The 27,759-nt window shown below is 41.8% G+C and overlaps 1 protein-coding gene across 10 annotated transcripts in view; it reads right to left on the reverse strand.

Moving 5' to 3' along the window:
• Positions 1-27,294, reverse strand: part of kirrel3b (kirre like nephrin family adhesion molecule 3b) — a 148,268-nt gene extending 120,974 nt beyond the window's left edge. For all 10 annotated transcript variants that reach the window (XM_044032042.1, XM_044032041.1, XM_044032040.1 and 7 more), the window contains exons 1-2: positions 26,974-27,294; positions 26,759-26,826 (exon numbers count right to left, since the gene is read on the reverse strand). In XM_044032042.1, the coding sequence (XP_043887977.1) occupies positions 26,759-26,801 (43 nt within the window). In that variant the 5' untranslated portion in view covers positions 26,802-26,826; positions 26,974-27,294. The remainder of the gene's footprint in view (positions 1-26,758; positions 26,827-26,973) is intronic.
• Positions 27,295-27,759: the final 465 nt, after the last annotated feature.

The following is a 27,759-nucleotide window of genomic DNA, read 5'->3' on the forward strand; positions in this document are numbered from 1 at the left end:
CAGACGGTGTTCCAAATGAGAGGAGGCGCTGTTGAAATCATGAATGGACAAGGAGGAACAAGAGGAACAGAGATCATATTTATGGGATGAAACATGCAGATCCATGTGTGCGTGTGCTTGCATACACACAAAATACAGCACTCTCGCTCCAGACAGTAGAGTGATGGCATGTAATTATTTCTTCAATGGCTGACCGTGTGTTTACCAGAATGTTAATGTATGCATAATAACAGGCTCCACAATGCCTGCAAGAATGTCAGGGCTGTCGAACTATCAATCAAGCCTCAAAATAGAATGGCAAATAAGTATGCAAGAGTGTCTTGCTAAATGACAGACAGAGCCCCCTCATAGCCCTTAAGCTGACAAATATCAAGCCAGTGCATGGGGTGGAATTATTGTATCAGGGAGCAGAGTGAGCAGGTGGTCATTTGAGCTCAGACAAATCAGCACCTGGAATGAGGATACACAGATAACACAAACACAAGGATAGACAGAGGGAAAATAAGACAATGGAGAGACATAAAAACCCCAGAGATGTTTTAACATCTGGTGTAGAAGGCAGTAGAAGAGCAGAACAAGCATCAATAAAGTACCTATGTGTAACCAATAGCAATTGCCTGTGAATCCACTGGGAGACCACGTAACCCCCACCCACCATTCAGTGTTAAAAAAAGAACTGAAGAAATTCGTGGGTTGAATCCTTCATAGACCCAACAAGCAACGCTTAATGTTAGAAACAATAGAGAAAGAAGAGGAAAGAGAAAAAGAAGAAGACATTTCACCTGCCCTCAGCTACCTACCCCCAGTCACTCTTCCAATCACGCACACACTCACACACACTCACAGAATGTAACTGAGCTCAGCAAAGTTTTGCTGGACCTTTGGGGGAAAATGTTGCATTGATTACATTCATTCATCACAGCAGAGACATCTGCTTTATTAAGAATTTTTGAGCCGGAGCAACAACGGTGAGGGAGGAACCGCAACTCATCAAACTGACAATAACTTTGTCCTAATATTTTTACTGTGAGAACATTGCTGCTGTATCTGTCACTAACTGGCGGCTTGCCACCAAAATGCAACGCGTCTGAGCGTATACATTGTTTATTCTTCTCGCATATCATGCATGCCTCGAGCAAACTTTGCTCAAAATTACAACGGACACTAAAGTTTCACTGCTGGGGAAGTGCAGCTGTAATTGTGCAACAGATGATGGTTCCTCGGTTCCTCAAATAGCAACAAAGAGCCGTGGATGTCAGTGTTTTGAGCTCTGAGGTGCTTATTGGTTACGGAAAAAGAGTTTCACTCTGTAAATATTTAAACTGTGAGTTTAAACCTGAAAGAATTAATGTCAGTGCCTCTGGGAGAGGATGGTGTGTCCCATCTACATGAGTGAATGCCACCGAACTGAGTTAACCAAGCAGAATCGTCTTACAATAATCAATTGTTAATTTCATGCCGAGTGGTTCAGATTAATCTGTGCACCAAGGAAAAGTGGGTGAGCTTTGATTTTGGTTCTGTGTTACAGCTTAGGTTGTTAATTGCAACAGAACCATAGGTGGAGGAACTGTAAAATGATGGATGGGGCTTTATTATGCTGCACAATTCAAACTGACTCGAGGAGTTATGCGGTAAAAAAAAACAAAATACAACATTGCACTGATAAATGTCGAGCAATGGTCAGTGTTAGCGTTAAAGAATCACCAACATGTGGTGGTAATCATAGTGGAAATTGCGCTACGCAATGCACGGAGCTCTCAAAAACATTTTCTTCAGCGATGTTTAGCAGTATGTCCTGCCATGCATTTAAATGACCTCATCTCAAAGTCCTATGCAAGATTCATGAGCTTTTTCAGTGTATAATCGGCAATATCCAAGTCAAATCAGTATGCCTCAGTAAACAGTTTATTGAATCAAAACAAGCAGATTTCCCCTTAATAACCGTGCTCAGTTGGCAACACCGAGAGCATCAGCAGGAGAGATACTGATATGTTATATATCGTCTTATACAAGCATAATCAGGCTCTCCTCCAGCGCGACCTTGATCGCGGCAACCTTCAAAGTGTTGAAAAACGCAGACAAACACACACGCTCGCTCGCGCGCGCGCAATCATGCTCGGGACACACTTTGTAATCACTGGGGCCAATCTGGGAAAAACAATCACCCAGTTAATTGAGAGCAGTTTAGTAGATGAGTGTATCAAACGCACACACACAAACACATACCCCCACACGAAGGAGGAGAGCTTACAGGGATGTCTTAGTTATTTACTAAGTCATTTCTCTTATCACTTGGCTTTCTAAACAGCCAGTGGGGAGGTAATGCAATCTTTGGTACTACTCACTCAAGTCTCAGCTCGAGATGAGGGGGAAGAAAAATGGAGAGGGAGGGAGGGAGAGAGAGAGACACACATCCCTGTTCCCTCAGTCCATCATTCATGACAAAGTGGCTACCATGTGAGGTGACACGGAGAATGAAGCCTATATATAACAGCCCTCTATCTACTTGTGTTTATGGCATTTTTTTCCCCACATGATGATCCAGCTCCTGAAAATGTCCAAATTATCACTCTCTCAGTCAACAGTCTGACATGGACACGTCCCTATCAGAGATTGATTTAGTCACTGACCTTGTGTAATTGAATCATAACTAATTTTAATTAGCAATCAAGGCCAGGGACCACCCACCTTGTAGAGAACAGTATGTCTACCGACTGTCGGGGAGGCTCACAACCCTGCTGTCACATTTATTGCTTGTCATTTGAGTTCCTCGGATGGAAAGTTAATCACGCATATACTGGAATTGATAAGGCATACACTGATTATATGCTTTAGGAACAAAGGCAAGCCAAACCTAAGGATGAACTGTAAAGTGTCACTATAGACAACCCATCCATAACACAACACAGGTATTGATATTCTGAGACACCACGGCGACTATTCTCTTATCAATACCCTTTTTTTTTTTGTTAAGCGAGATTGTTTTGTTCACACTGCATTATCTCAAAGTCACATCGCTTCTTCAACAGAAGAGGTGAGTCAATGCACTTTTATGAGGCAATTTTGGTATATTTTTATGCTCATTTTAAGCAACGCTTTAAACAGCTAGGAGCGTTTTACCAGCCATTCTGAATTACTGGTTTTAGAATGACACATTCTGGGATGTTCCATTATGCTATATTCTACTCCTTACCAACCTCCCTTTTTTTTGTCACTATCACCATCAAACAACCCACCAAATCCACCCTGACCCACCACCCACATGCACTACCTCACACTCTGAACTAGGATTATGCCTTTGTTCCACAAAATAAAGATAAGCATGCTATCTCACACCAGTATCTGTCAAGTGCCAGAGTTAGTTTCCGAGCTATTTCATTTTGCTCTGTGGATCCATACTCTGTGCCCAGTAATGATAAAGTCACTGAAATTGATGGCTTTTAGGCCATTTGCAGATAGTCTTCACTGACGAACAGTCATGGCTGTTCAACTATATTAAATACTCATCTTGACTCTGTAACTGTGCTATAATGCATGTTATCACTCGAGTGAATCAGTCAATTTATTTAACAAGTGCTTTCTTTACCCATCAGGGTATGAGAAAAAAAAGTATTTGGCCTTGTTTCTTCATGAAAATCAAAAGGACATGCAACATCATAAATAGACGTGTGTGATGTCGATGTTTTGAAAGCAAACAGATTCAGCAGACAACGGGGACATGCATGCAAATTGTATTATTATTGTATTGTATATTCCAATTGAGTGCACCTGAAATTGATACTCTGCTGAGAGAGATTGGAGCTTGTATTATTTACGTAACATAACCACAAACTTATGAATCATGAAAATAAAGCCTTCCACATAAACGTACATTACTGAAACAGTATTTTGACTTGAGAGGACGACAAAGACACATCTTCTGTACAAGCCTACATGCAAGCTATTTCAAATGTATCGCCAGATGTTTGTAAACAAACTCCCTTAAATGCTTGAATCCACAGAATTAGATTGCTGCTGTGAACTTCCACAGACTTTATCCCTTGAGTACCGTCAAAATGGTGAGGGCTATATATGTGCACCCATCTAATCCAGCTGGTGCTAAATTGAGAATGCCTCAATCTTGCATAAAGATATGATCTCTGCATCTACAAAGCCAGTTGAGCACAGCACATTAGTCAAACATATCGAGTCTCACACTGAATTCCTCCAACATTAAGCCTGCTTTGCTTATTGCCATAGCAACATACTCTAAGGACTTGCAACTCACAGATAAAATTTGGTGTCTAAACAGTAAAGACTCCTTAATCTAGGCTCTATGGTTCCAAATCCTACATACTATCCTGATCTACCCTGATCATTTCTAAATCTGTAGACATCAAACTCTTATTGTTGTTTTTTCAGATATTTTATGTCCACGAGCAAATCATTTTGGGGAAATGCACTTAATAACGACTGATTTTCAACAATAAGGGGACAAATCGGCTCTACTATGTCATGTTCATCAATCACACATGAAAAAATGACATTCTTTCAAAGTTCAGAAACAAATCTATGCCATCTCTCTCGCTCTGCTTTTGAAGGGCTAATCTGCCACAGTTGTTCATAACTCCTGCATATGGAGCAGATGTTGCAGATTTCTGACTGCAAAATGTGCAGTGGATGATCAAAGGCAGAACTAACATGAAGGTACAAAGTGACAAAATATACAAAGTGACTTTGGGCTTGCCATTTTGGGTGAGCACTGCCGAGGCTGCCGAGTTGGGAAGCGGTTGGGTAATGTTGTATAATTACAAAATGTGTAATTAACAATCTGCAATTTGACAAGACAATTAATGTTTTGGGGTATTGGAAAACACATTCATACACACACACAGGGATAGGAAGGCCTATATGTATTTTAATATACGAGGACTGCGACTGATGAAAGGGACTGCCAGGTGGTAATAAATCTCTTTAACAACAAAAGGACCTTGAAGGACTTTTCTTGAAACTTACTGTATGCATAGCTCCATTAAGAACCAAGGGAACAGACTCACGTAAACAAATTAAACTCTATTCTCCAGTGTAATCCTACTTAAGTTCAATGCTCTTGGGTTGCTTTTGTTGGAAGAGAAAGCAGAGGTATTTGCTGACATCTTTGAGATTCCACATTTTAAAATGAAGATGGGAATATATAAGATCCCCTCAGAAGGACTGTTTGCTCAGCAAGGACACAGAGTCATCTGTCACTAGATCAGCACTCGAAACTCGAAACACAAGCTTACATCCCTTATACATGGATAACCGTGATAATTGGTGGAAAAGAAAGCATCTATAAGGTATCTTTTTTTTATATTATACAATAAAATATGGAGTGGGATAAAATGACAAACTAAGCTGAGTGATTGTGGGGTTTGGAAAGCTGTTTATTCACATTTTTGATTTTTGAAGCTGAGAAAAGATAATAACACCGAATTTGGAGTCAAACTGGTTGGTGTATTTTAATCAATCACAGGCCGCATGTGCATGCATCTTTTCAAATCATATACACCAATGTATGATAAAAGAATTACAGGGAGGTAAATATATAATCTACAGCTAGGACGCGGGACTCACCAGCATTTGTATCCCTTTTCCTGCAGAAATGTCTTGTATTTCAATTGGCTCTATGTCAACAATACGTCTAATCCGATGACTGTGAACACTGGACTGATGTCAATCAATCCAGCAAACACAGAGCACCGACTCCCTCTTGTTGTCATTTTATAGCGTCATTTCAGTCCAAATTACGCAGATCTCTGGAAAGATTTTTGAGGAAAAAAAATAAATAATGGAAACTACAGCAAAGAAAAGAAGATGCAGCCACAACAAAGACATGAAGGAGACTACGATGTGAAGCTACAGTACAGGAGAGTCTCATAAAAACACATGGTCGACAACAAATGTTGCAGCCATAGTAACACTTGAAAATGATCAAAAGTGTGTTTTTTCCCTTCTTTTTTGAAAAATAACCCTCGACTGGTTCTCCATTTTATACAAGCCATCGTTCTTTATAGAGCACCGGTAGTATGCATGATAGATGCAGTCTACCCGGCTTTTATTTTTCAAATAAACACACAATCTATCAACATTTTACACTTCCTCTCAGCATTGGCGATGGGCGTCCTGCATTGTCCCACATAAAAATTCTCTTTCTACTTTGTTGGGATCTTGGTCATCCTATCTACAGTCCGTCAACGATAGAAATTTAGTTTCTTCATAGATTAGTTCTCCTATGTCAAAACCGACAGTATAAGCACTGCAGGAGGAGCTCATTTTCCCTGTTCTTTAATGTTCCCTTGCAGGGATATGAAAATAGGAGCAGGAATCATCGCATTGCTGTGGCATGTATATGCACAGAAAGGCCTTTACATGGCCCCAGGAGGAAAAAAATAAAGCCTCACATCAGCCTGTTGTTCCATGGGCACAGATTAACAGTTTCAAAAGATACCAGTAGAAACATAAAGAAAAGAAAAATCCATCATGAGTAAAATTGGCATAAACAAATGTAATATGACAGATTGGTTGTAAGTTGTAAGAATCTTAACCAACACAAAACAAACGGAGTGCGATGCTTATACAGTATATGTGGATTGTAACACCAATCACATGGGATTCCAGGCAACAATAGCTACTACCACAGGAGGGGTATGCAGCCAAATTGATTCATCAGGAAAAAGTCAAGGTACATTTCATTTATCAAGGTACCTCATCCTATCAAATTTAACAGTAAGCCAATTGGTGTTTCAGGTCCTTGAAAATGCCCTTTAGCCTTGAGTCTGGGATACTTTGTGTCTAACAGTCCACAGGCATTACATACACTTTGGTGAATACTTAAAAAAAGAATGATATCTTGGTAACACAGTGTATTTCTGTTTCTACGGGGCACCATGTGTTTGAATCACTCAATTTGTTCCTAAACCTTTCATCTACAACCCATATCCATGTTGCCCTTGAGACATCTCCTGCATGATAATCCCGGGTTGTTGAAGACTAAATAGGTGCTAAGGACCGGAGCTAACTCTGAATACTTACTGGCTTCCTGCAGTTCCTGAATGTGTGTAGTTATGACCACATCACATTAACCGTACACCTGCTTACTTTAAGAGGAGGCACTCAAACAGCAACAGTTTGTAAAAAATGGGACATAAAGCACTAACTTTAGGTTTCTAGAAGGGTCCAGCGATCTCATACCTTACTGTCCAGTAATGTGGGCTTGCTAGGTGGATTAACAGAGGTCCTAAGCTGAGTGCTACGGATTGTCGGGATTTAGGGCTTTGGTAAGGAAGGATTGATGGTAGTGCGTGTAGATCAGGGTGGATATTGAGAGCAGATGGCTATGATTTGGGCATGATTATCCAGACGGTATTGTCACTGATCTCCATCATCCTGTTTCATTTTCTCAGGAAGTGCAGCTCATCTGCAGCGAATCCAACTGTCCCAATCCGGCAATGAACTCTGTTAATGGGGGGATTTAAGGTACATCTTTCCCTGTTTCTTTCCTGACCTTCTCTGGTCAGAATGTCATTATTTATGCCGACATCTCAAATAAATAATAGAAATGATTCTTTGTTCATATCTTCACTCATTACAAAATAGTCACACTATATAAGCCTTAACCTAAGGTTGACACTTTGATTGAGGCAGGTGAGATCAGAGCAAATCACAAAGTTACATCGCACTCATTCTGTAGAAAAAGACACTTCAGAGAAGGTCTGCCAAGGGACAAGGGCCAAAAACGACTTGCCAAAGAGGGAAATTAATTTGACACCATAACAAGTAGTGAGTATTGGAAGGCAAACAATATTAATCTCAAACATGAGCATATGTCACTAGGATGTTTCTTGGCACCGCCAAGTCCATTAACAGCCAGTTCTATCAAGTGTGATGGTTTGTCCACAGCCTAAGTCACAGTAAGGTCAACCAATCTTTCTCACATGGCACATTTAAAACAAGGTTAATCCTGGTGCTGTTTCTGCCTTATAGGGGCCACACTAATCTGAGAGCTCCACTAAAAGCCTCAGGAAGGTTAACTGAACAGCTTTACAACAGACAGAGGAGACACACAATCGAACATGCACTTGTGTCTACATATAGTGAACATACAAACCTTTGGGGATTGAAAGAAGGACACACAGGTGACTTTATTTTCTTTGGTTAACTACTTCAAGTTAATCCAATTGTTCAAATCACAATTATCTCTTCTTTTTTTTTTAGCCAATTTCAGATTTTCCATTACAAGAATATCAGCGGATATAATCGGCCATGTGTGTGACAAATAAGAATGGGATAAGAATTGTCACTGGGTGTGTTTTCATGTGCTGGGGTTGATTTCGTAAGGCCCAGGGCAAGTGACAAACACAGCAACTCTAAATTTGGAGGCAGTGGCACCTTCATAATGAGAGAACGCAGACACTATACGACACAAGGGGCAAGAATACAACCTCCTCCTGACTGTGCGGCTGCCTGTGCTACATCATCTGTAGGAGTAGTTGCCAAGTTACCGAGTGTCTCCAGTTGTTCGAGATATGCTATTGTCTTTATACATCTCCGTCTCCTTTTGTATTTACTCATTTCAGCTCTTCCGTTGGAAAGTTTGTATGTCTTTAATGTCGTTCTATCCCTATTAAATACATCGCAGATTATTTCCAAGGCTGCAGCCAATTGTTTCAGTGTCAGCACATCAATTAAGCAACACAATCCATTTCCCCTCCGCCAACGTTCGACAACCTTTCGGTCAACATTTGATGGTCTTGATGGCGTGAACTGCCTCTGTTCCTGAGATTTATTACAGGGCTTGCATATTGTATATTGTATGCTCAGCTCTTCTGATGTAAAAAACCAGACAAGAATATTTCAACATCTGTTTTTATGAGTCATACGAGGCTCGGAGGAGTCCTTCCTGTACCATGCGAGTGCAGATGAAAATCTGAACATTAGAAGTGTAGGAAGAATACACACCAGGAAGAGTATTTACTGATGCTAATGAGACCTTTCTAAGCAGAGGTCAACATTTCCCTTCACTGGGGGCTGCTCTATCCTTGAGGTATAATATGATATGGCATGGAGGGACACCGATATTAAAGCTTCAGGCAATTTTCTGTTTTCAACTACGAGAAAGTGTTCGGCACTATAGGAACAGAAGCGTCATGCTAATGAGAGCTCGCCCTGTAAAGAATACATTTGCTGTTGAAAAACATTTTGGCTTCTGCCTTGGGAGCTAATTGAGTGCTCTGACAATGCAGTGCTTGGCTGGTTCACATACACACAGAGGTGGAAAATTCAATTTCGCAGCAGGTTCGGAGCACTCTGCGAGGAGAAGCGAGGGAAAAAAAAAAAAAGGGAGTGCCTGAATTAAAGAGTTTGAGCTGGCTCTATGGCTCCGTGTCTGGCTCAGTGGGCATATTCTTTTCATTACACTGTTGTGTTATATTGTTTTATTGACCAGCTGACAGTGAGACTGAATGTGTAAATATGCCGTGCGGTGCCTGTTGGAGGAGTTTAGGACAATATGGGAGTATTCTGTATGAAATTATGGAAACGCACAATTGTAAATATGTACCTAACAGCTTTACAGGACAAATGTAAAACTGTGATGGACCTGTGAATTTAGACTTCTTGGTTAGTAAAAACAAAAAAAACAAAAAAAAAAAGAGTTAGATCCATATCAGTATGGACAAAACACCACATGTGGTACACAAGGGAAATCATTAATTTTACTGCTTTTGCCATAGTCAAGCAATAGTGAGAATTTCTTCTTCTTTCTTCCTCTTTTTATCAGTTAGTTCCGTCAATCCATCCCACTATACCTCAACAAATGCATTTGTTTTATGCTTTTGTATTTCCTTAAATGTTCAACACTGCCAAATAGGGGAAAGTGCAATCAGGTCTATAATGTTCTAACCATATCCATTACGCACATTTATTCCCAAAAATGATGAAATTCTTTTTTTTTTATGTAGTTGAGGATAAAAACTTTAATTGTATCATTTTTAACTAAAGTCCAGCACAAAATCTATCAGTTTTGTTGTTAGGGACTTTTGTAAACTGTGTCCATCAAATACCTGTGCATTTAAGTAATTACTGACTTGCAGGCTCATAATACTCAATTAAAGCCTTGTTAAGGCTTCCTAGTTAAACCTCTATACGTTTAAAAACACAAGGCTCAAACACGTACACTGACACTCATTATCTGCCTAATTAGAGTAATCAGGGTATTGTCATTTAGATCAAGGTCATTTCTGATGACTTACAAGCTCACAGCAATGTTTTCTTGTAAATGAGTTGTGGTACCTGTACTTTTTTGAGTCCTTTTTCATACATGTCTATCATTTTTTTTCACAACCATTTGGCTACAGTTTGAGTCCAAGAGTTACCATAGTAACCATATCATTTCATGGTAACTGAAAACAAAACCACTAAATTATAAATAACCCAGTGAGAGGGCAACACGTGAAAGAAGCCAAATACGCAGCATCAGAAAGGAAGCGTCGAGATTGAGCGCTTTAAAACGTTTTAGATGGCGAGCAGATTGCGGAGGAGTTTGCGGTGAACACTCACAGACGCTCACACAGGTGTGTGCAAAAAAAAAAAAAAAAAATGACTCACTGGTGCTGACGGTGGCTGCAGCTGCTATGGAGTTGATGTCACTTACATTCTGTGCCTTTCCTGTTGCTTTATTTTAGAAGACCACAGACCTGACTGAATTGGATTGGTTGGATTAGAAGTGTGGTTCTCATCCGGGTAAATGTAAACACACTGAAATGCAACATACAACATGGCTGTCAAGGTTTCATTTGGATTTGACTTCTACAACAGGGTCACTACAAGATAACAAGGACTATTTTCTTGGAGATAACGAGGCACTCAACAACGTGCGATCGCCTGTGAAGTGCCAGTCAGGATGGTGTTCTCCTTAAATGCTGCCGATCTGAATGTTAACTCTAACTGAAAGACGGACATTTTCAGCTCCTGGCAGGTGTCTCATCACTGAAAGAAATGATCGATAAAGAGGGAACAACCTTTTATCTCATTCTCCTGTGATAAAGACTTGATTATTCTGTGATCTCAAGATAACAAACTGAAAAAAGATATAGCTGTACATGTTCATTCATCCCATTTTTAATAGAATGCACTGTGCGCATTTTGTTTCCTCTAATTGCATTTAACCAGCTCACGTTTTACCTTTGTGAAATATCATTTTCGAGGTGTTTATAAATAACACTTCTTTCACTTGAGTACACTTGTCAAGAATCCCTTCATCCCCAACCCATTTGATTGACCCTACTGTGGAGCCTGTATAATGAATAATTGTGTATTTCAAGTGGCAAAGGGACCCAGCTGGTGCCACTGCAGCATCCCTTGACCCTAACACAACACTGGGGTCAGTCCTAGTCATAGAGGATTGCTTTTAATGCCTGTCTTTCTGATGCAGCTCAGACACAGGACAGAAAAAGTGGCAGACAGTGGCCCTGAGAAATCCAGAGACAGAAACCACTTCTCATACTTGCTCAAAGAACACAGCCACACATGTTTACTGACATATTCAAAATGCATTTGGACTCTAGACCACATCGCAGTAATTAAGCTCAAGTATCACTTTGGGACTCTCTGCCACTTTAATACCTTTATTTGATTGTGTTTTGTTTTGTTTTTTGCTGTCAAATACACTCAATAGTTTCAGGTCTGTGGTGTTTTCTTGGTGTTGAAGACCGATCTTGACAGATAAATGATTCATCCAGCATGTTGAGGAACACTGCAAAAGAGATGACAACACTCTCGGGACAGCAAGCAGATTTCCCACTGTCATCAACATAGACGTGCCTTTGTTGAATATGTGTACACTGCTGATATTGTTTGCACCAATGTGAGCTGTGTAGTGAACACTTCCTGCAGTGCCTCTCAGCACTGATAAATCTACCTGTTTCACTTGCACTTGAAACAAAATGCAGTTGAACCAAGTTCTCGTCTGGCAAATTAAAATCTGTGCAAAGACCAACGTGCTGCCATTGATTGTGGGCTCTAAACACAGTCAATAGCTATATTTTTTTTCCCACAAAGGTTGTTTTCTTGTTTCTAGTTTGAGGGAATAGTTTGAACTTATTAACTTTGCTGTGTCGTTCTGCCACAGTAATTACTTGTGAAGCGAAGCACAGGTTTGAATTTGCATCAAAATGTAGAGAGAGAGCATGTTTTCACTCAGCGCTACACTTTTAGAATTCTATGCCAGATAGCAGAGAAATTAGCTTGAAGGCACTGCAATGCTATGCCGAACTCAGTCTCGCTAAATGACTCTCAATTCAGGGAGCCCTTTTCTCTCTTTGAATACGGAGCAATTAGCATTTGACGCTAGAGGTGCCATAGATTGTGTTTTAGCAAAGCGAAGACTGTAGAGCCTGTGGGAGAGCAGACAAGTGATGTTAATTTCAGTGTGGGGGTGGCCAGTCGTGGGAGGACAAAGTTGAGATGTTTGCTTTTTTTTTTTTACATTTCCAACTCGTGAGCAATATCAACCATGTACCCGGCAATACTGAGGGCATTAGTGCTAGAGACTCTAATTTGCACTTAATGCCGAATGTTTACTGTGTCGCCTTCAGTGCTGTAAATAATGATGACCCTCTGCTACACAAACAGTTCTGCAATTCCCCTCAACGTAGCAGACAGATGCGCGGATAAACTGACAGGAACCAAGTAGGGAATATATTGGCCTTTGAACAAAGAACAAGAGTTCATCTGTCAGTCTGGCCGACGTACAGGGCCACGTGGCATAGTCGTCTGTTTGTTTGGAGAGGGTTCAAAGGTCCTTGATATTCGTGCCACATTCAGCAGCAGCCACAGACCAGCCAGTGTGCATGTTTTAAATGTAAGTATTAAATATATAGCATTCCTTTTCTGTGTTTTTCCTCTTCCCCTGAAGTCCCTACACTCTGCCCTCCGTCATCTATTTGCTTCACTGTCACACAGGCATATGTTAGACTCGTCTTGTCATGTTGCATTTCATGAACTTTAGGACGGCCCTGACCTGCTTTATGTCGCCCAAGGGCAAGGAAGCTGTGCGGCGGGGTGATGGGCTGAAGGAGGGTGTGCCGTGTCTTAGTGCTCGTCTCGTGGATCAGGTATAAGCAAATGCACATGTGACAAGCAGTCATGTTAATACTCACACGCTGCTATTTATTTTTACTTATTTATAATTCGCCATTGTCATGCCCTGCTCCCCTAGCATGCTCCGGTTCAGTTTTCCGACTCTCACTCCAGCCATGTGACTTAATCAGTCTGACAGACTCTGGGTGCCTGGGGAAAGTCTCTCTCTCTCCACAGTCCCCTTTCCCCTCAAGTTTATGCTCTCTGTGACAAACTCATTCTGGCACCTTTCAAAATGCAGTGCTCACTGCTGGACAGCCCTCTATGTTCTCTTGACACACATGCGTACACACCACCGCTAAGCACACCCTACAAGCTGTAGAGCCGTAGAGTGCGTGCCACACATAAAGCAAGCACGGACGTATGCAGGTACACTGAAGCACACACGGATATGGATAGAAATAAAAATAAATACACAAAGAGACGGCTAAGAGCAGTGCAGACTCCATCCCAAAGACACATATATTTTGTCTCACACCCCTCTCTCGTCCACATCATTTCAGATGCAGTGCTTTCTCAGACAGTCCCCATGAATACACTGTTAGCAGTTCCACTTATTTGGTTTGTTTTTATTGAGTGACATACTCAATTAGCTTTCATTTGAGTCTCGAGGTTTTCAACCTCTTGAGATCTTCAGAGCTTATTATAAGAGCACTGAGACTATGTATCTATGGTGCCAGCTAAGCTTGGCCTATGTCCAATGTATTCTGGTTAAGAAAGTGGGCTAAAGGAAACTTCATCCCACGGTTAAGGACCTCCCTGCAGGGCTCAGATGTTTCATTATTTATTTCGTCATTACATCATCATCCCCAAAGCCTCCTCAACCACACTACTTCATCTGAGGCTGAATGCCATTTCCTGGATATACCTACATTGCCTCTCATCTTCGGGGTGGGTCCTTAAAACCTGTAGTCTTCAGTATTTACTAAAGGGCAGATATTAGCTTTAAAAACAAAATATTATTGAAATGATTTTTCAAGTAAATGTGTTGTATTGTAAAAGGCAAGTCTGGGTTATCTAGCAGGTCAATCTGACATTGAATCACTGGGTAAAAACACACACAAAGGAGGTGAAATACCTGAAGATTTCCACAGATGAAAGTGGCAGACAGAGAGCGTTAGCTCCAATAGAAATCTCTGTAATTGACCTTTACTTCACCTTGCACTACTCCAATTTAGACTCACCTGTATTTTATCAAATATAAATGACTCTGCCATGACTCAGACTCCGAGTCCAGTCACTTTTTAAAGTCAGTGTGGTCACCTTGGAGCTCTCAAATTCTTTCAAATTAAACTTAACAACATTTATTGTGCACCTGGCAGTGCAAACAAAGTCACACATTTGGAGTGCTCCATTTGAATCCTCCCTGACCTGCCTGTCCTTCAAAGGTTTCTAGATGGTGAGCTTTCATACAGATGCCACCTTTTCCTGACATACAGACTTTTCTTTTGGAAGGGAAAACAACAAGAAAAGGAAAAGAAAGGCATGAGAGGAGAAAGATTCTAGGAGTGAGATAGGGAACATGTGATGAGGGATTCTCTCATTATTCTCCAATTTCAACAGAGACTGATTAGAACGAAACGTTTCCTACCTCTCAAAGTGACAATTTGCTCACTTAATACCTATGTTATGTGGGCCTGACGTCCTATCAGCCAATGTCTTTGCACTCATTTCATTCATTTTCCTTCATTTCTTGGCTGATAATTCTCACTTTATTTCGATTAAGCTATGTTTGTTCACATCAATCTGTTGCTGTAATTTATTAGAGCTTAAATGATGTGGCGTGCTGACACAACCCAGCAAATAGTCGCTCACCCGTTCCTCTTCTCCTTGTACGGAAAGCTGCCCTACTTTTTCTTTTTTTATTCTTTTTTTTTTTTATTTTACAAGGAGTAAGAAGAAGACATTGCAATTAAGGTGGCGACATTGGCCCCCTGGTGGCCATGTGCAGGGACCAGATGTCCTGTCAGAGAGATGCTGGCCCTCACCTCCAGGGAACTCTGGGTTGAAATCTGGTTCATGTCTCAGTGGGGGAATGCTCGCGCTCCTGTACCATCATTAATTCAGGGATAACAGATTCTTGAAGTATTCAGCTCTTTTTTTCTCTTCTTTCCTCTTCCCTTATTGTAGTCTGTTGCTAAATAGAACTTTCTCATTCACTCACTTGTTGAATTTTCCACTCAATGGACGCATGTCACGCATCAGAATAGAGATGATCCTAGAATATCAAATTCATGTCAACTTATGACACAGGATTATTGCCTCTTGACACCAGGGCTGCAACTAAAAACAATTTTGATAGTCGCTTAATCATCCCGTTCGGACTCGAACATTAACCTCCCCTCCCCCCTATAACTCCAAACATAATATACCTCCTTTTCAGCACGTTGTCCAGCAGAGGGAGCTGTGAACATGGCCCATATCTATGCCCCCATTTGCCCATCAGAAGAAGACAACGGTGATGTTATATTTAGTTTTCTATGGTTGTGTCCTAGGACACAATCACTGTTCTCCTGAGTGGAAAATTACCAAAGCAACTCTCAGAAGAGATGGTGGAGGGTGAGATGACTCACTCTGTAAAAACAATCTTGTTCAGCTCCACGGTGTGGAAAAATATACGTACATGCATGCGACAACACATTTTTCCATCAATTTTTTGTCAACAACGTCGTCTAATCATTGCACCACTACTTGAACACACATGGAGCGAGGGCTGGTGTGATACCTATTGCACTGAGATGAGATCATGTGTTTCAAGTGTTTAAAATACGCACAGTGGCATTAAACACAACTGTTCAAACCAGGCTTTACCCATTGGGCTTCAATTAACTGTTGTGTCTGTCTGGGACTTTAAAGGTGGAAAGAGTGAGAATGAGTTTTCAGAAAGCAAAGAGTCTTCTTAGTCAGCTAAAAGGGTCATGCTTTTTTTTATTGGTGGTTGACAGATGCCCGGCTAAAAGCACTGTATGAGGTACAAGTCATTTCCATCACAGGAGGCCTTAGAGGCAATGCAATCGCAAAGGGACCCCACCATCTACAATGTTCCATTTCAAAGCCCTATATACTTCCTCTCACTCCTTCTCCTTCTCCGTTTGCATTTTGTACAAGGTGGCTGCTGTTTTTTTTGTTTTTTTTTGTTTTTTAGATGAAAGACACATGTTTGGCGGCCTTCAAAGTCTCACATTATACCATGAAAGTCATCTGTATTTCAGAGCCGTTCATTTGCCATTTTATATCCAATAAGAAGGTGATGATCAAAGGATTCACAGCTGAGGGAGAAGCTAAGAGATGTCTGCTTTGGAGTAAACAACAACAGTACCAATAGCCAGATCCACACTGGGATTCCTTTTAAAGAATTGCCCTTCATGTAATGCCAGCCAACATATTGTACATACTGATATGATATCAGTATATCTGTATTTTATTAGTACACTGGGTATAGATTAATCTTTTTTTTTTTTTGCTTTTTTGCTTTAGTCATCCAGTAAATCAAATGTTTAAGTGATCCATTACACTGAATCTCCGGGCAAAACAATAGAGGAGAAATATCAAGCACTAAGCAGTTACAGAGTGGTTGCAGATGAAGACTGACAGTCGACTCCAAGCCATTAACACTCCACTCAATGTGTAGCACACCCATGTGGAGAAGACTCTTAAGGCTGCAGGGAAGCCAACATAAATTTATGAGATAGGTGTTTCGAATGAGGCTGTGTTTGAGTTTGTACAGCTGGGTCTGCGCAAACTGCATTTTTAAATGAAAGCCTTGTGAATAATTCACACTCTTAACCTGGGGAAAGTTTAGGGGCCATGAACTGATGGTGATAAGGGGATTGGTGACATCTCTGAACATCCCACTGTGTGGTGCCATGATCATCTTTAGATACCCTTCTGCATTTTTAATGTCCTGCTGTGTCAGTGTCACACAGTTTTGGGACAGTGGCGTTAACGTTTACCACCCAGGTCACGGTGAAACATAAGCTAAAAGTTGCACAGGGGTATTTATTTATTTATTTTTGAACAATAATACAAATCTCTTGGGATTTTCCCAGCATTCTGCCAAAAGCAAACAGTCCTTTGAAAAAACCAGTGAGTGGTAGGTTGAACCAAAGCTGTTTGGAGTAAGATGGGCAAATAATGTGAAGTAATAAAATTACCATACAACGAAAGCGAGGGATAATCACATTTGTGCTTGTTCATACAAACACTCAAATACTCTACCCAGACAACAAATACACTAGCACCAAGGATTAGGCCTGCAAGATACAGATATCTTTCCATTTGTGATAAGAATATTCTTCCTTTTGATGTGTCTTTCTGTCTCTTTTTTATTTCTTTGTTGTTCTTTATTTTCCCCCCTCACTCCCTTTCCAAAGCATTCAATATATGAATATATATTTACCTCAGAAGGCGTGTTGTCATTACTATCAGCTCTCAGTTATTAGACTATTATTGCCTTTTGGCTGGGAGAAAATCCTCTAGTCATCCTGGAAGAATGAGAGCTGGATTTTCAACTAAATGCTAGTGTGATGATCAAAAAAATCCTTGACATGTGCTGCATGATTTCCACATTTAATTTCCTATTCTTAGAGCACTTCAGCAGTGCTGTCCAGTACACAACCCACTGAGAAAAATGATTTTCCATAAAAGGAAAGGCATGGATCAAACAAAGGATTTCATATATAATATACCAAGCGGCAGCAGAAATAAGTAGCTGAGTAACAGCACTATTACCATTTCCCCCCCAACAATGCCTCATGCTTAACGGTGATGAAATGGGACATACTGTAAATTGTAGTGAATGTGCGCACTGTGATAATGACAGTGCAAGGTAACAAGGACGCCACTTTTTGGGTCCATTTTATTGCAACTATCAACTGGTCCTACCTCCTGGCAGACCTATATCCACAGTGCCCATCTCGTGTGATGTTAGTTATAAGGCGCTGTCCACTCATCCATCATTACACGGGCCTTTCTCTAGTAACATTATCGCTTTAGATAAGGTTTCAATAAACTGCGCATGGCTTTTAGGGCTCACTCTCATGCCACTCTAATCCAATCTCTGATGTAGAGTCTGTTCATCATTGTGCACCGCAGGCATTTTCTGTGTCCCCAGTGCTCTTCACTGCACAGGAAGTAATGGATGGCCTTGCCCTTGGTTCACCCAAGGCCTTTAGCTTCCCCTTCAATTGTTTGTCTTCAGGTTGTCTCAAATGGCTCTACGCTGTGGTATTTTGATTTGATTAAATCAGGTTTAAAAGGTTAGAGACTGAGGGAGGCAAAGGAGTTTGCCCAGCCCAATAATGTGGGCCAGTTCTCTGCCATTTAGCATTGGGCAGTGGCCAAAGGAAAGTGGGAAAATGAAATGACTTTTGAGCTCCTTTGTGACTTGCTCTTATGTCCCCCAGGGGTTGAGCAATGACCAACGTGAATTCCCACAGGACGGCAGCCAAATTGAAACCCCTGCCAACAAATTTGAAAGGAAAGCAATTATTAAATCTACCCAACGTTCATTAGCATTTCTTTATGCTCAGGCTAGCCACCACCATACTAAATTGCACTTGATGGAACAAAAATAAAAATCAGAGAGTGTGACAAGAGCTCCTCAACCTCCAAATCAGCAAAGTGAATATTGGAGTGGCCACTAAAATATTAATTATACTTTAATTCACTTTGTTTACTCCATGAGGTTACTGATATCCACTTGAGGGGCCCAGCTGAGATAGACAGGACCTATGATTGAAAAGGTGCTGTGGCAGTGAAATGTGCCATGTGGCAGAGACCCAGACTAGTGAAATATACCTGGGGACTGTGTTGAACTGATCCTGCTTGTGAGTCCTCAGTATTAATGTGCTTAAAAGAAGCCCATGTATTACATCAGGTGGAGTGAATCCCAACAGTGCCATATTAAAGAAAGATCAGAAGCACAGGCTCCAAATCAATACAACAATTTTCTTATATTAGGGTAGATTAGTGCATGGGGATCAATACAAACCTTTACTTATAAAAGCCAGCAATACAGTTCAAACCTCAGTGCGATGAGAAACCCTCTAAGGTCTAGGGGGCATGGGATGTATGCGTGTGTGTGTGTCTTTCAATGTATGGTGACGGTTCTGCCAGTTAAGCCTCTGCCTCGTAAACAACACAGAGGCACAGGCTTCCCACTGAAGCAGCGCGGGGACCAACACGGGGGTTTTCTTTATACATGTAAACTAAGCACCCTGTGTCACCGGTTTCCTGAGACTGTTGTCAAAGGCTCCTGCATTTCCCTCAACAAATGAACAAACAGGAATGGAACAAGTTGGCACAGTGCCAACAGTAGTAGCACTGAAAGAGTTATTTGTGGGGGAGGGTGGTATGCAAGACCGTCTCTGGCTCTTATGCTAACACTGCGATTCCCACCAGTGAATGGACCCTTTTTCCCCAATTGCTTAATTGTCTTAGTGAGACAGGCAGGTGGCTCAAAGCCTCATTTGGCATCTGGTAAAAAAAAAAAAAGTTGCAGTGCATGGGAGAGTTGGGGAGGACAGACACATTAAACATTTTTCATTCATACAGCTTCACATGTCTCGCTTGGCAGATTTCAAATGTTTTGGCTTTCATCAAGAACAACTTTGTGCTGCTCTTGCATTTGATAAAGAATAAAACGTCTGTTGGTATTATGCCAAAACAAATAACCTTTCAGAAAGCCAGGATTCTCAGTGTGGACTGGAACCATGGGACTGTTTTCATACCTGGTAATTAATACAGAAACTATCAAGCCTTCCAATTTCATAACATGAAAATCCGAGCAATCGACAAGCTCTGGTATATCCAGTCTTTCCTTTACGCACAGATTTCCATTCATACTGATGCAGGTCAGGGCTATCACATCTATGTATGCTTTTATTTTTTTTATATATGATGCAAGATGACGTGAGTGCTATGGCATATATGCTACACCACTGCAGCTGTTCTCCGACAGCCACAGCGCAAACACAGAGGGTGAATGTCTAGGATATTGAACCTTCAAATATTGTTGGGTTATTGCTAAGGTTAAGGATATGTGGTTTGGACTCCCCTTTGCCACCAAAGGAATACGGCTGCTGTTAAGTTAAGTTGAGTGTGAGGTGTTCCAGACCCATTCGTATTTGTGAATGCAGGGTGTCGTCTACTGAGCGCTGCCGAGCACAAATTCGATCCATTTGCTCCAACTGAAACACACCAACAAAGACGGGGGCAATGCCAGAAGCTCATAAATATAGGACCACACTGTGGTATTTGAGTGTTCCCAAGAGTGGACTTTATTATACTGGAGTCCAAATACACAACAGCCTGGGGGTTTGTTTGCAAATGGAACCAGGGTTCATGTATCTATTGCCACTGTCATATTGTCCGAGGTTACATTGATATTCATCCACAGGTGAAGAGCTCCTTCCTCCCAAGATTCAGGTACAATGTTGATCTGCACTAGACCGTAGACAGCTAAAATGCCTGTGACATATTCGCAGGACAAAAACTTGGTCATGAACGGTGGCACGACAACGTCGGGTGTATTCAATACACGAAGAAGCAAAGAGAGACGTGAAAGGAAAACAGAAGAGAAAGGGCCGAGTTAATCCAGGTGTAATATTGAGCTGTGTCAGAAACTTCCCGCCAAACACCAGGAAGTCGTTATCAGATCAGCGACCCAATTCCTCATGTGCCGCCTCTGCTGAAGCACCACATACATCTTCTCGGCTCTTTGCTAACACAGCCTTTCACAATCATGTCGAGGCATTGGCTGGCTGGTTTACTCACAAATGTTTCAAGCAACAGCGGCTACGCGATTGCATTGTGGCAAGGCTTGCACATGATTTACTCAAGCTTATAGATATGGAACTATACAGATTGCACAATCCTAAATGGTACAGATTTAAGCCAGGGCATTTGATTTATACATGAAAGGGTTTCTTTTTTTTAAGTCTACTTTGGTCTCTGCAGGTCAAATGAACATTTTTGAAAATGTGTCACCTTCCAAAAAGATGAAACAACATGAGGATGCATGGTATTCACATTTTTTGTGTATTTTTTCTCATATCCAGACTACAAACAATATGATAAAGCACGTTCATCAGGAGTAATTATTGCTTATTTAATGTATAATGTATTCTGTGAATGACAATGTATGTAAGCAACCTTAGCCTGCCCCATTATACTAACAGCGGCGGGCTGGGGTGAGCTAATGGATCTGACCAACAATCTGACAAATCAGATTTTCTTATTTTTTGGTTGTTTTTATTTTTTGTCTTAACTGAACTGTATTTTCCACCCCACTGTGTCACACAAGTGATATACTATTTATACTCCTACAAAACAGGAGCTTTAGCTGTATTTGAAACTTTACCCACTGCATGTCACTAAAAAAAAAAGATGAGGCAAAACTGTACCAGAAAAATGTGAATCACTCACATCCCTGTCTCCAGAGCTCACATTCAATTAAAACTGGCGGAGGGCATTGAACATTTAAGTTAAACATTTCCTCAGTGTGACTGTCACGAACAAAAAGGCTCTTAATGCAGCAGACTTGCAAAGCAAGGTTTTGACAAGAAAGGAACAAACCTCCTCTTGTTAACAACATTGTTTGAACCCACCTTGTAGAGCATCTGTGTTTTACAAGCAATGACAGAATCTGGTAGCAAGTTAAAACAATTCTATCAATCAAAATCTCGGCAAGGCAGAGACAAGATTAGTGGAGAAAAAAAAAACACCATCATTTTTCTTTTATCCCATCTGTGGCAATGCTTTGTCTTCTCCTAGGGAAAAACATCAGTATGACCCACAACTACAACTAAACACTATTGGTCCAGTGGGACCACCCTTAGTTGTTTTGGCAGGAACACATAGCCTGTTGTTTCTTTTGCATTAAACTGCAATTTAGAAGCCATTAATCCATCCTTTAATCCCTAAAATCCTGACTGGTGTTAGAGGGGGCTTCCACACACACCCGTGCATTTGACGGCATTCTTGAACGCAGTCTTTCTTTTAAATTGACCACTTACACATATCTCTTATGCCATTCAAAAATAAAGATTCACATGCTAAGAAATGCAACAAAAAGAGACAAACAAAGAGGTGCAGGTGCTAACCTTGCTTTCACAGGTGACCCAGTGATCACAACAGCATCTGGTTGAATAACTTAACACTGCCGCCCAACAGACATGTAATCCGGGATAATGCCCTTTTGCTGAGTGTTCCAATCTGGATAAATTTATCCCCAAGGAATGAGATCCAGCAGCAGAGTTTCAGAGAGAGAGAGCGCGAGAGAGAGAGAGAGAGGAGATGAGGAGCTTGAAGGTTGATTGGTTGGTGCTAAAGAAAACTGCAGGGGCTGGGAAGAGTGTCTTCTTGTATAATGATGCCCAAGAGTAAACAGCTTGAATTTGTTGACTGTTGACTGACTTCACGAGAGGAAGCAGATCATTCCCTGGTTTTCCAAGAAGACTCAAAACTAATCACACTCCTTTCCCTGGCTGACCTGAATCCTCAAAGACTCGAAATGAGGCTTTCATCCAAACTGCAATCACTGGGTGCACTGCACTTACTAGCATTACACATTTTTATTCTGTAGTGCCTATAAATGAAAAAAAATGTCAAGGGTGAAGATATCCAAATGAAATCCTTGTGCTATTTCATTACTGGTTTTACATATTTATGCATGAGATGTTTGAACAGTTATCCACCAAACTCCCTGTTTTCTTACATGGCACCATCCACATAGTCTTAGCCAAAACAGATTTTTCTTGGAAGTAGCATCTCTCTTTAATACCAAAAGCATTGAAAAACATTGGGACTTACACGTTCCATCTGTCCTGTAGCAGCCTCTTGGATTATTTATTCATATGTTAACTTATTACCATAAATATCCAACAGGGCACTCGGCTCAGAGGGATTACAGTGGGCTTAATCTCTCGTGGCACAGAAATGAGCAGGGGTCACAGAGGCAGAGGTGACTTAAGCTGGCTAGCCTTAATGGGACATGTAGCACAAACAGGAAAACAAACTGCATGCCCCTGGGCCCCATCATGTACTGATGACATCATTTGTCACTCACTGTGTTTGCATGGTATGATCCAGACAAGGTTAGCAATTACTCAAGCCAGTCATCACATTGGGTGACTATAAAGAAAGTCAAAGACAATTTTATGATGCTTACTATATATATATATATGCATATTATTGTCCTCAGCAGGACCTCACAACTTATGTAAGTCTGCTTCTATTTGTGACTAAAGCCACTGAAAATATATGGAACAATCAACAACATGCAAGAAAAGAATGTATTATTTTGGGGATAAATCAATTAATTATCCCTGAATTATTGTGGTCATAATCCATGCATTAGACATATGAGTCTTGCTTTCAAATAACCATTCATAATAACAAGCCTGAAAATTGGTATTCCTGTTTGTGTTGTGCGATGTAATGGGCTGCATTTTTTTTGAGAGACGAGAATTTCCCAATCCATAAAAAATCCACACATCCAAACATGACATGGAAAGACATTAAATTATACTTTGGATGAGAAATATGTATCAAAGCCTGCCGCCCATCGAAAGCGGATTTAGAGCCGTCAGACCACAGTTAATAGACAGCGGTAAATGAAACAGGGGCTGTTGGGGGGGTATGGAGACGAGCTTTCCAGGACTAAAGAAAAGCTTAGTCTGGAGGGTTGGTAAAATCAGGAGTTATATAAGAGGATGGGAGGTAACCAAGGAGGGGGGCACCACTTCCCCTACTGGGCCAAAACTGAGCCAAGGACAGCCAATCTTAAAAAAAAGTAATTTCCTTCAAAAACTGAACCAAGAAACCCCTTTAGCCTAATGCTTTGCATATTAAATTCACAAGGTGTCACTCAAAAAAGGAAGAAAATCAGAGAAAAGGAGACACAAAAGAAAAGCGGTACGGAGAAAGGGACTAAGAAAATGTACTTAACATTGCCAACCTTTTCCTCTCGAGCACATTTTCCACCGAGTCTGGCACAAAACTATTCGTAACTGCCCCACCTCCATTGGAACATAATGATCTCACGTATTTCACCCTTTCCCCGACAGAGGCAAGGGTTCTCAATCACACAGCATCTCACAGCACAGCAAAGGAGGCGGGGGGGGGGCAACAGAAGGAGATATGGAGCAAAAGAGGGATGGTAACCCGTGGGGAGAAATGTGTCGCTTCAAGGTGAGGAGTGAAATCAGCAGACCGAGAGGCAAACTGACCGCTTTTGGACGATGTATTGACTGGATAGGTGTGGGAATGGTGAGGTGGCGCTGTGAGGAGATGGACTGAGTTCTGGACAAGTTTGGCCTGAGGTGAATATGTTCCTAGAGAATGTCTCCAAAACCGTCCTGACTGGAGCTGTATTGTCTGTCACTGTCAGGAGAGGTGACAGAGACAGAACAGGTGCCCCAGATGCTGCAGCAGCACTGTTGGGAGAGAATGACTCTTCTCTCTTGCTCATTCTCTCATTTTCATGCTCTTTCTTCCTCGCTCTCTCACAGGATAGCTGGTGTCTAAGTATATGACTGCTATGGTCACAACAACTCCCCTCTGTCCCCTTGTTCATAAAAATGAGATTGTTTTCCGCAGCTTTCTGCTGACACCGGCTCTGCACATAAACAGAGCCGTAATTTGTACAACAACAGTAAGCTACAGGGAAGCACTTTTTTTTCTCCCCCGAGGCACACGTAGAGAAGGTAAGTTGTTATCCCCTGTTTACCTGGCAAAGGAAGCAGTATTTTACTTTATGGTAAAAACCTATTGTGCTGAAATGGAAAAGCAATTCCATCTCATTCCGGTTGTTGCAATTGCCTCAGTCGAATTCCAGTACTATCTGAAATATTCTGTTGTTCCCAGAGCTGGGGCTAAACCTGTGATTGTGACTGAGAGAAAATATCCTGGTTACAGAATAAAAGTCAAAAACGGTGTGCTGCATACATACATACGTAATAAAACGAGTGTTTTATTTCGACTCTACACTTGTGAGTATTTGAAAATACAGGATCGAGTGAGTTGTTGAATTTAGCAGGTGTAGAGATGAATGAATGAGAAGAAACTAAAGGCTGGTAAAGTACTTCGGCATTGCAATCAGCACAGATGTTACATAATTACGCGACAGTGAAATCCGTGGGAACACAAAACAGCAAACCCGGGACTGGTTGCAGCATTTAAAGCACCATGTCTCACGTCCCGCAACTGCCCCATAACAAAAGCCATGACCTACACAGAAACTCTGGCCACTCTTGGTGTCAACTTAAAACAGGTCACAGACTCGCAAAGAAAGCACTCAGTAAAGCCAGAGATTTTTTGATAGAGATCTATACGGCTGAGAGTGCAGCCAGTGCCAAGGGGGAATTCAAAGCCTCATCACCACAGTCAGTTGCAAATTGCTCTGTCCTTACATAATTATTTTCACCCTTTTGACAAGAAAAATTAGCCCGCTGAAACATTTAATGAAAGTATTATTTTTGGTCAGTGTTCCCAGTCTATTATCTGTTTGTCATAATCTGTAAATCAACATGTGGAGCAGATGAGTTCAGTCCCTCAGAATTGCCACTGTATTTGCAGCACGAAACCAACTTTGAGCTGTCAATTTCACAACATGCCAACAAACCGATCACTGACTGGCACGGACTGGGTTTTGCCTGTTTCTGTGCCGTTTCTCAACAACACACGCACGCACACGCACACGCACAAACGGACACAGACACATTTCCACTCAGTCAGTGCCCTCTTCAGAATGTGGCCCAGTGTGACAGGGTCAAATTTTGAGAAGAGGCGCCGGCCGTGTCACTGACCCTGACCCTGCGGAGCGCTAACCGGTGGGCTAGTTGGGGGACAGGCATGACATACATCCGCTGTCTGATTCAGCCTTGTGTGTGTCCATATATCACACAGACACCTCAGAGCTAGAGTTCTTGGCTGTACTCCACTCACTTCTATTGTTTTCCAAAGACAACCACCTGGTGGCAACCTGGGGAAACAACTAATCCATCCTCATTCTGTCCACAAATAGGCTGTCTAGAAATAAAAATAACAACAGACCACACTGTCCATGGGGCTTGAGTTGCCAAACTATATTCATGAGTCTGCCCTCAGAAGCACTTCACGTCAACTTTTCCACTCTATTCTCGTCTGACCCCCCGTAGTTAGACTCAATGGGGAAGGGCTGTCAGTTCAAAACAATGTGACTTAGGAGTGAACGCTTGACTGAACTGGACTGGGGATGGAGGGCTTTGTTTTTGTGTGCCTGTGCATGTGACAGGAATATCAAACCCACAAAGGAAGAATTTAACTTGTCTTGTCCGGGAGCTCATACAAAATACACGGAGAGAAAAGTGCAGGCTGCAAGAATCTGCGGCTGCTGAACCCCAGGACAGCCACGCTGACTTTCTCCCCTTTTGCATCAGATATAAGACACATGTGAGGATGTCAGAGGAAGCACAGTTAAAAGCACACACGGTGGCACAAGTGCAGACACAAAACAGCAAGACGTGAATTCAGAGACGCGCTCCCCAGGCAGCAAAACACATGGAAATCACAAGCACGTGAGATGTGACGGACTGGAAACTTAATATGGAAAACTCACCATGTCTGGAGATCCACAGGAGCAGAAGAACCCAAGGGATCATGACTAGGGAGCGCAGAGGGCAAAACCTACAAAAAACAGTGGGCGAGTGTGAAATTGAAGTTGGCAGGCACAAACACATGCACGGGATGAAACAGTGCTCCTCTGTGCTGTAAGGAAAGGGGGGTGGGGTGGGGTTACTGATGCTACAGTCCCTCAGTGGCGTCTCCTTTTACCAGTGGTAAGCTCGTAGTCTGTCTCCGGTCCTTCTCTTCCTCTGATGCCGCTTCTTCTTCCTTCTCTTCTTTTTCTTCTGTGCGTCTCTTGACTTTTTGTGTCACTCTTCTGCCGGCGGTCAGCTCTGCCACACACACACACACACACACACGCACTCTTGTTGATGTGAGCTCATAGACTTTGTGCGTCTCCGCTGCTGACACTGTGCATGCACAAGCTCACTCTGTCTCTCTCGCTCGCACGGTTTCTCGTCGCCCATCCATTCTCAGTCTCTTTAGCCCTCACTTGCCCCCCTCCTTCGCTCTCTCTCTCTCATCCTCTCCCTCTCTTTCTTGCTCAACCACTCACATAGCAGACACAGTGAGGGGATAGAGCTCCTTGACTAGACTCCTCCCTCCATCCCTTTCTCTCTCTCTGCCTCTCAGTCTAGCTGTCTGGTTGGCTGTGGCTGAGTGTGAGGCTGGGAAGCTCGGGTCCTCGCTCTGGGAATGAAAGCTTCCATGAGAGGAAACGGAGAGAGCGCAGTCCCAATTAGAATGAGAATAGGAGCGACTTGGCCTCTATAGCTACAAATAACACAGACATTCTCAAAACAAAAAGTGCAGATTTACCTCCTCCCTTTTCAGACCCTTGCCTCTTTTTAGATTCTATGGGTGGCACTGAATTGCGCAATCCATCAGCTGCCTTTTCCTGGGAATGGATAAAGACCACATTGGTATTCAAGACCAAAGACGTAGAATTCATTAGTTTTCAATTTTTATTAGGAGGTACATTAGATTCACAGT

This window comes from Solea senegalensis, linkage group LG8, assembly GCF_019176455.1.
Source record: "Solea senegalensis isolate Sse05_10M linkage group LG8, IFAPA_SoseM_1, whole genome shotgun sequence".
Lineage (NCBI taxonomy): Eukaryota > Metazoa > Chordata > Actinopteri > Pleuronectiformes > Soleidae > Solea > Solea senegalensis.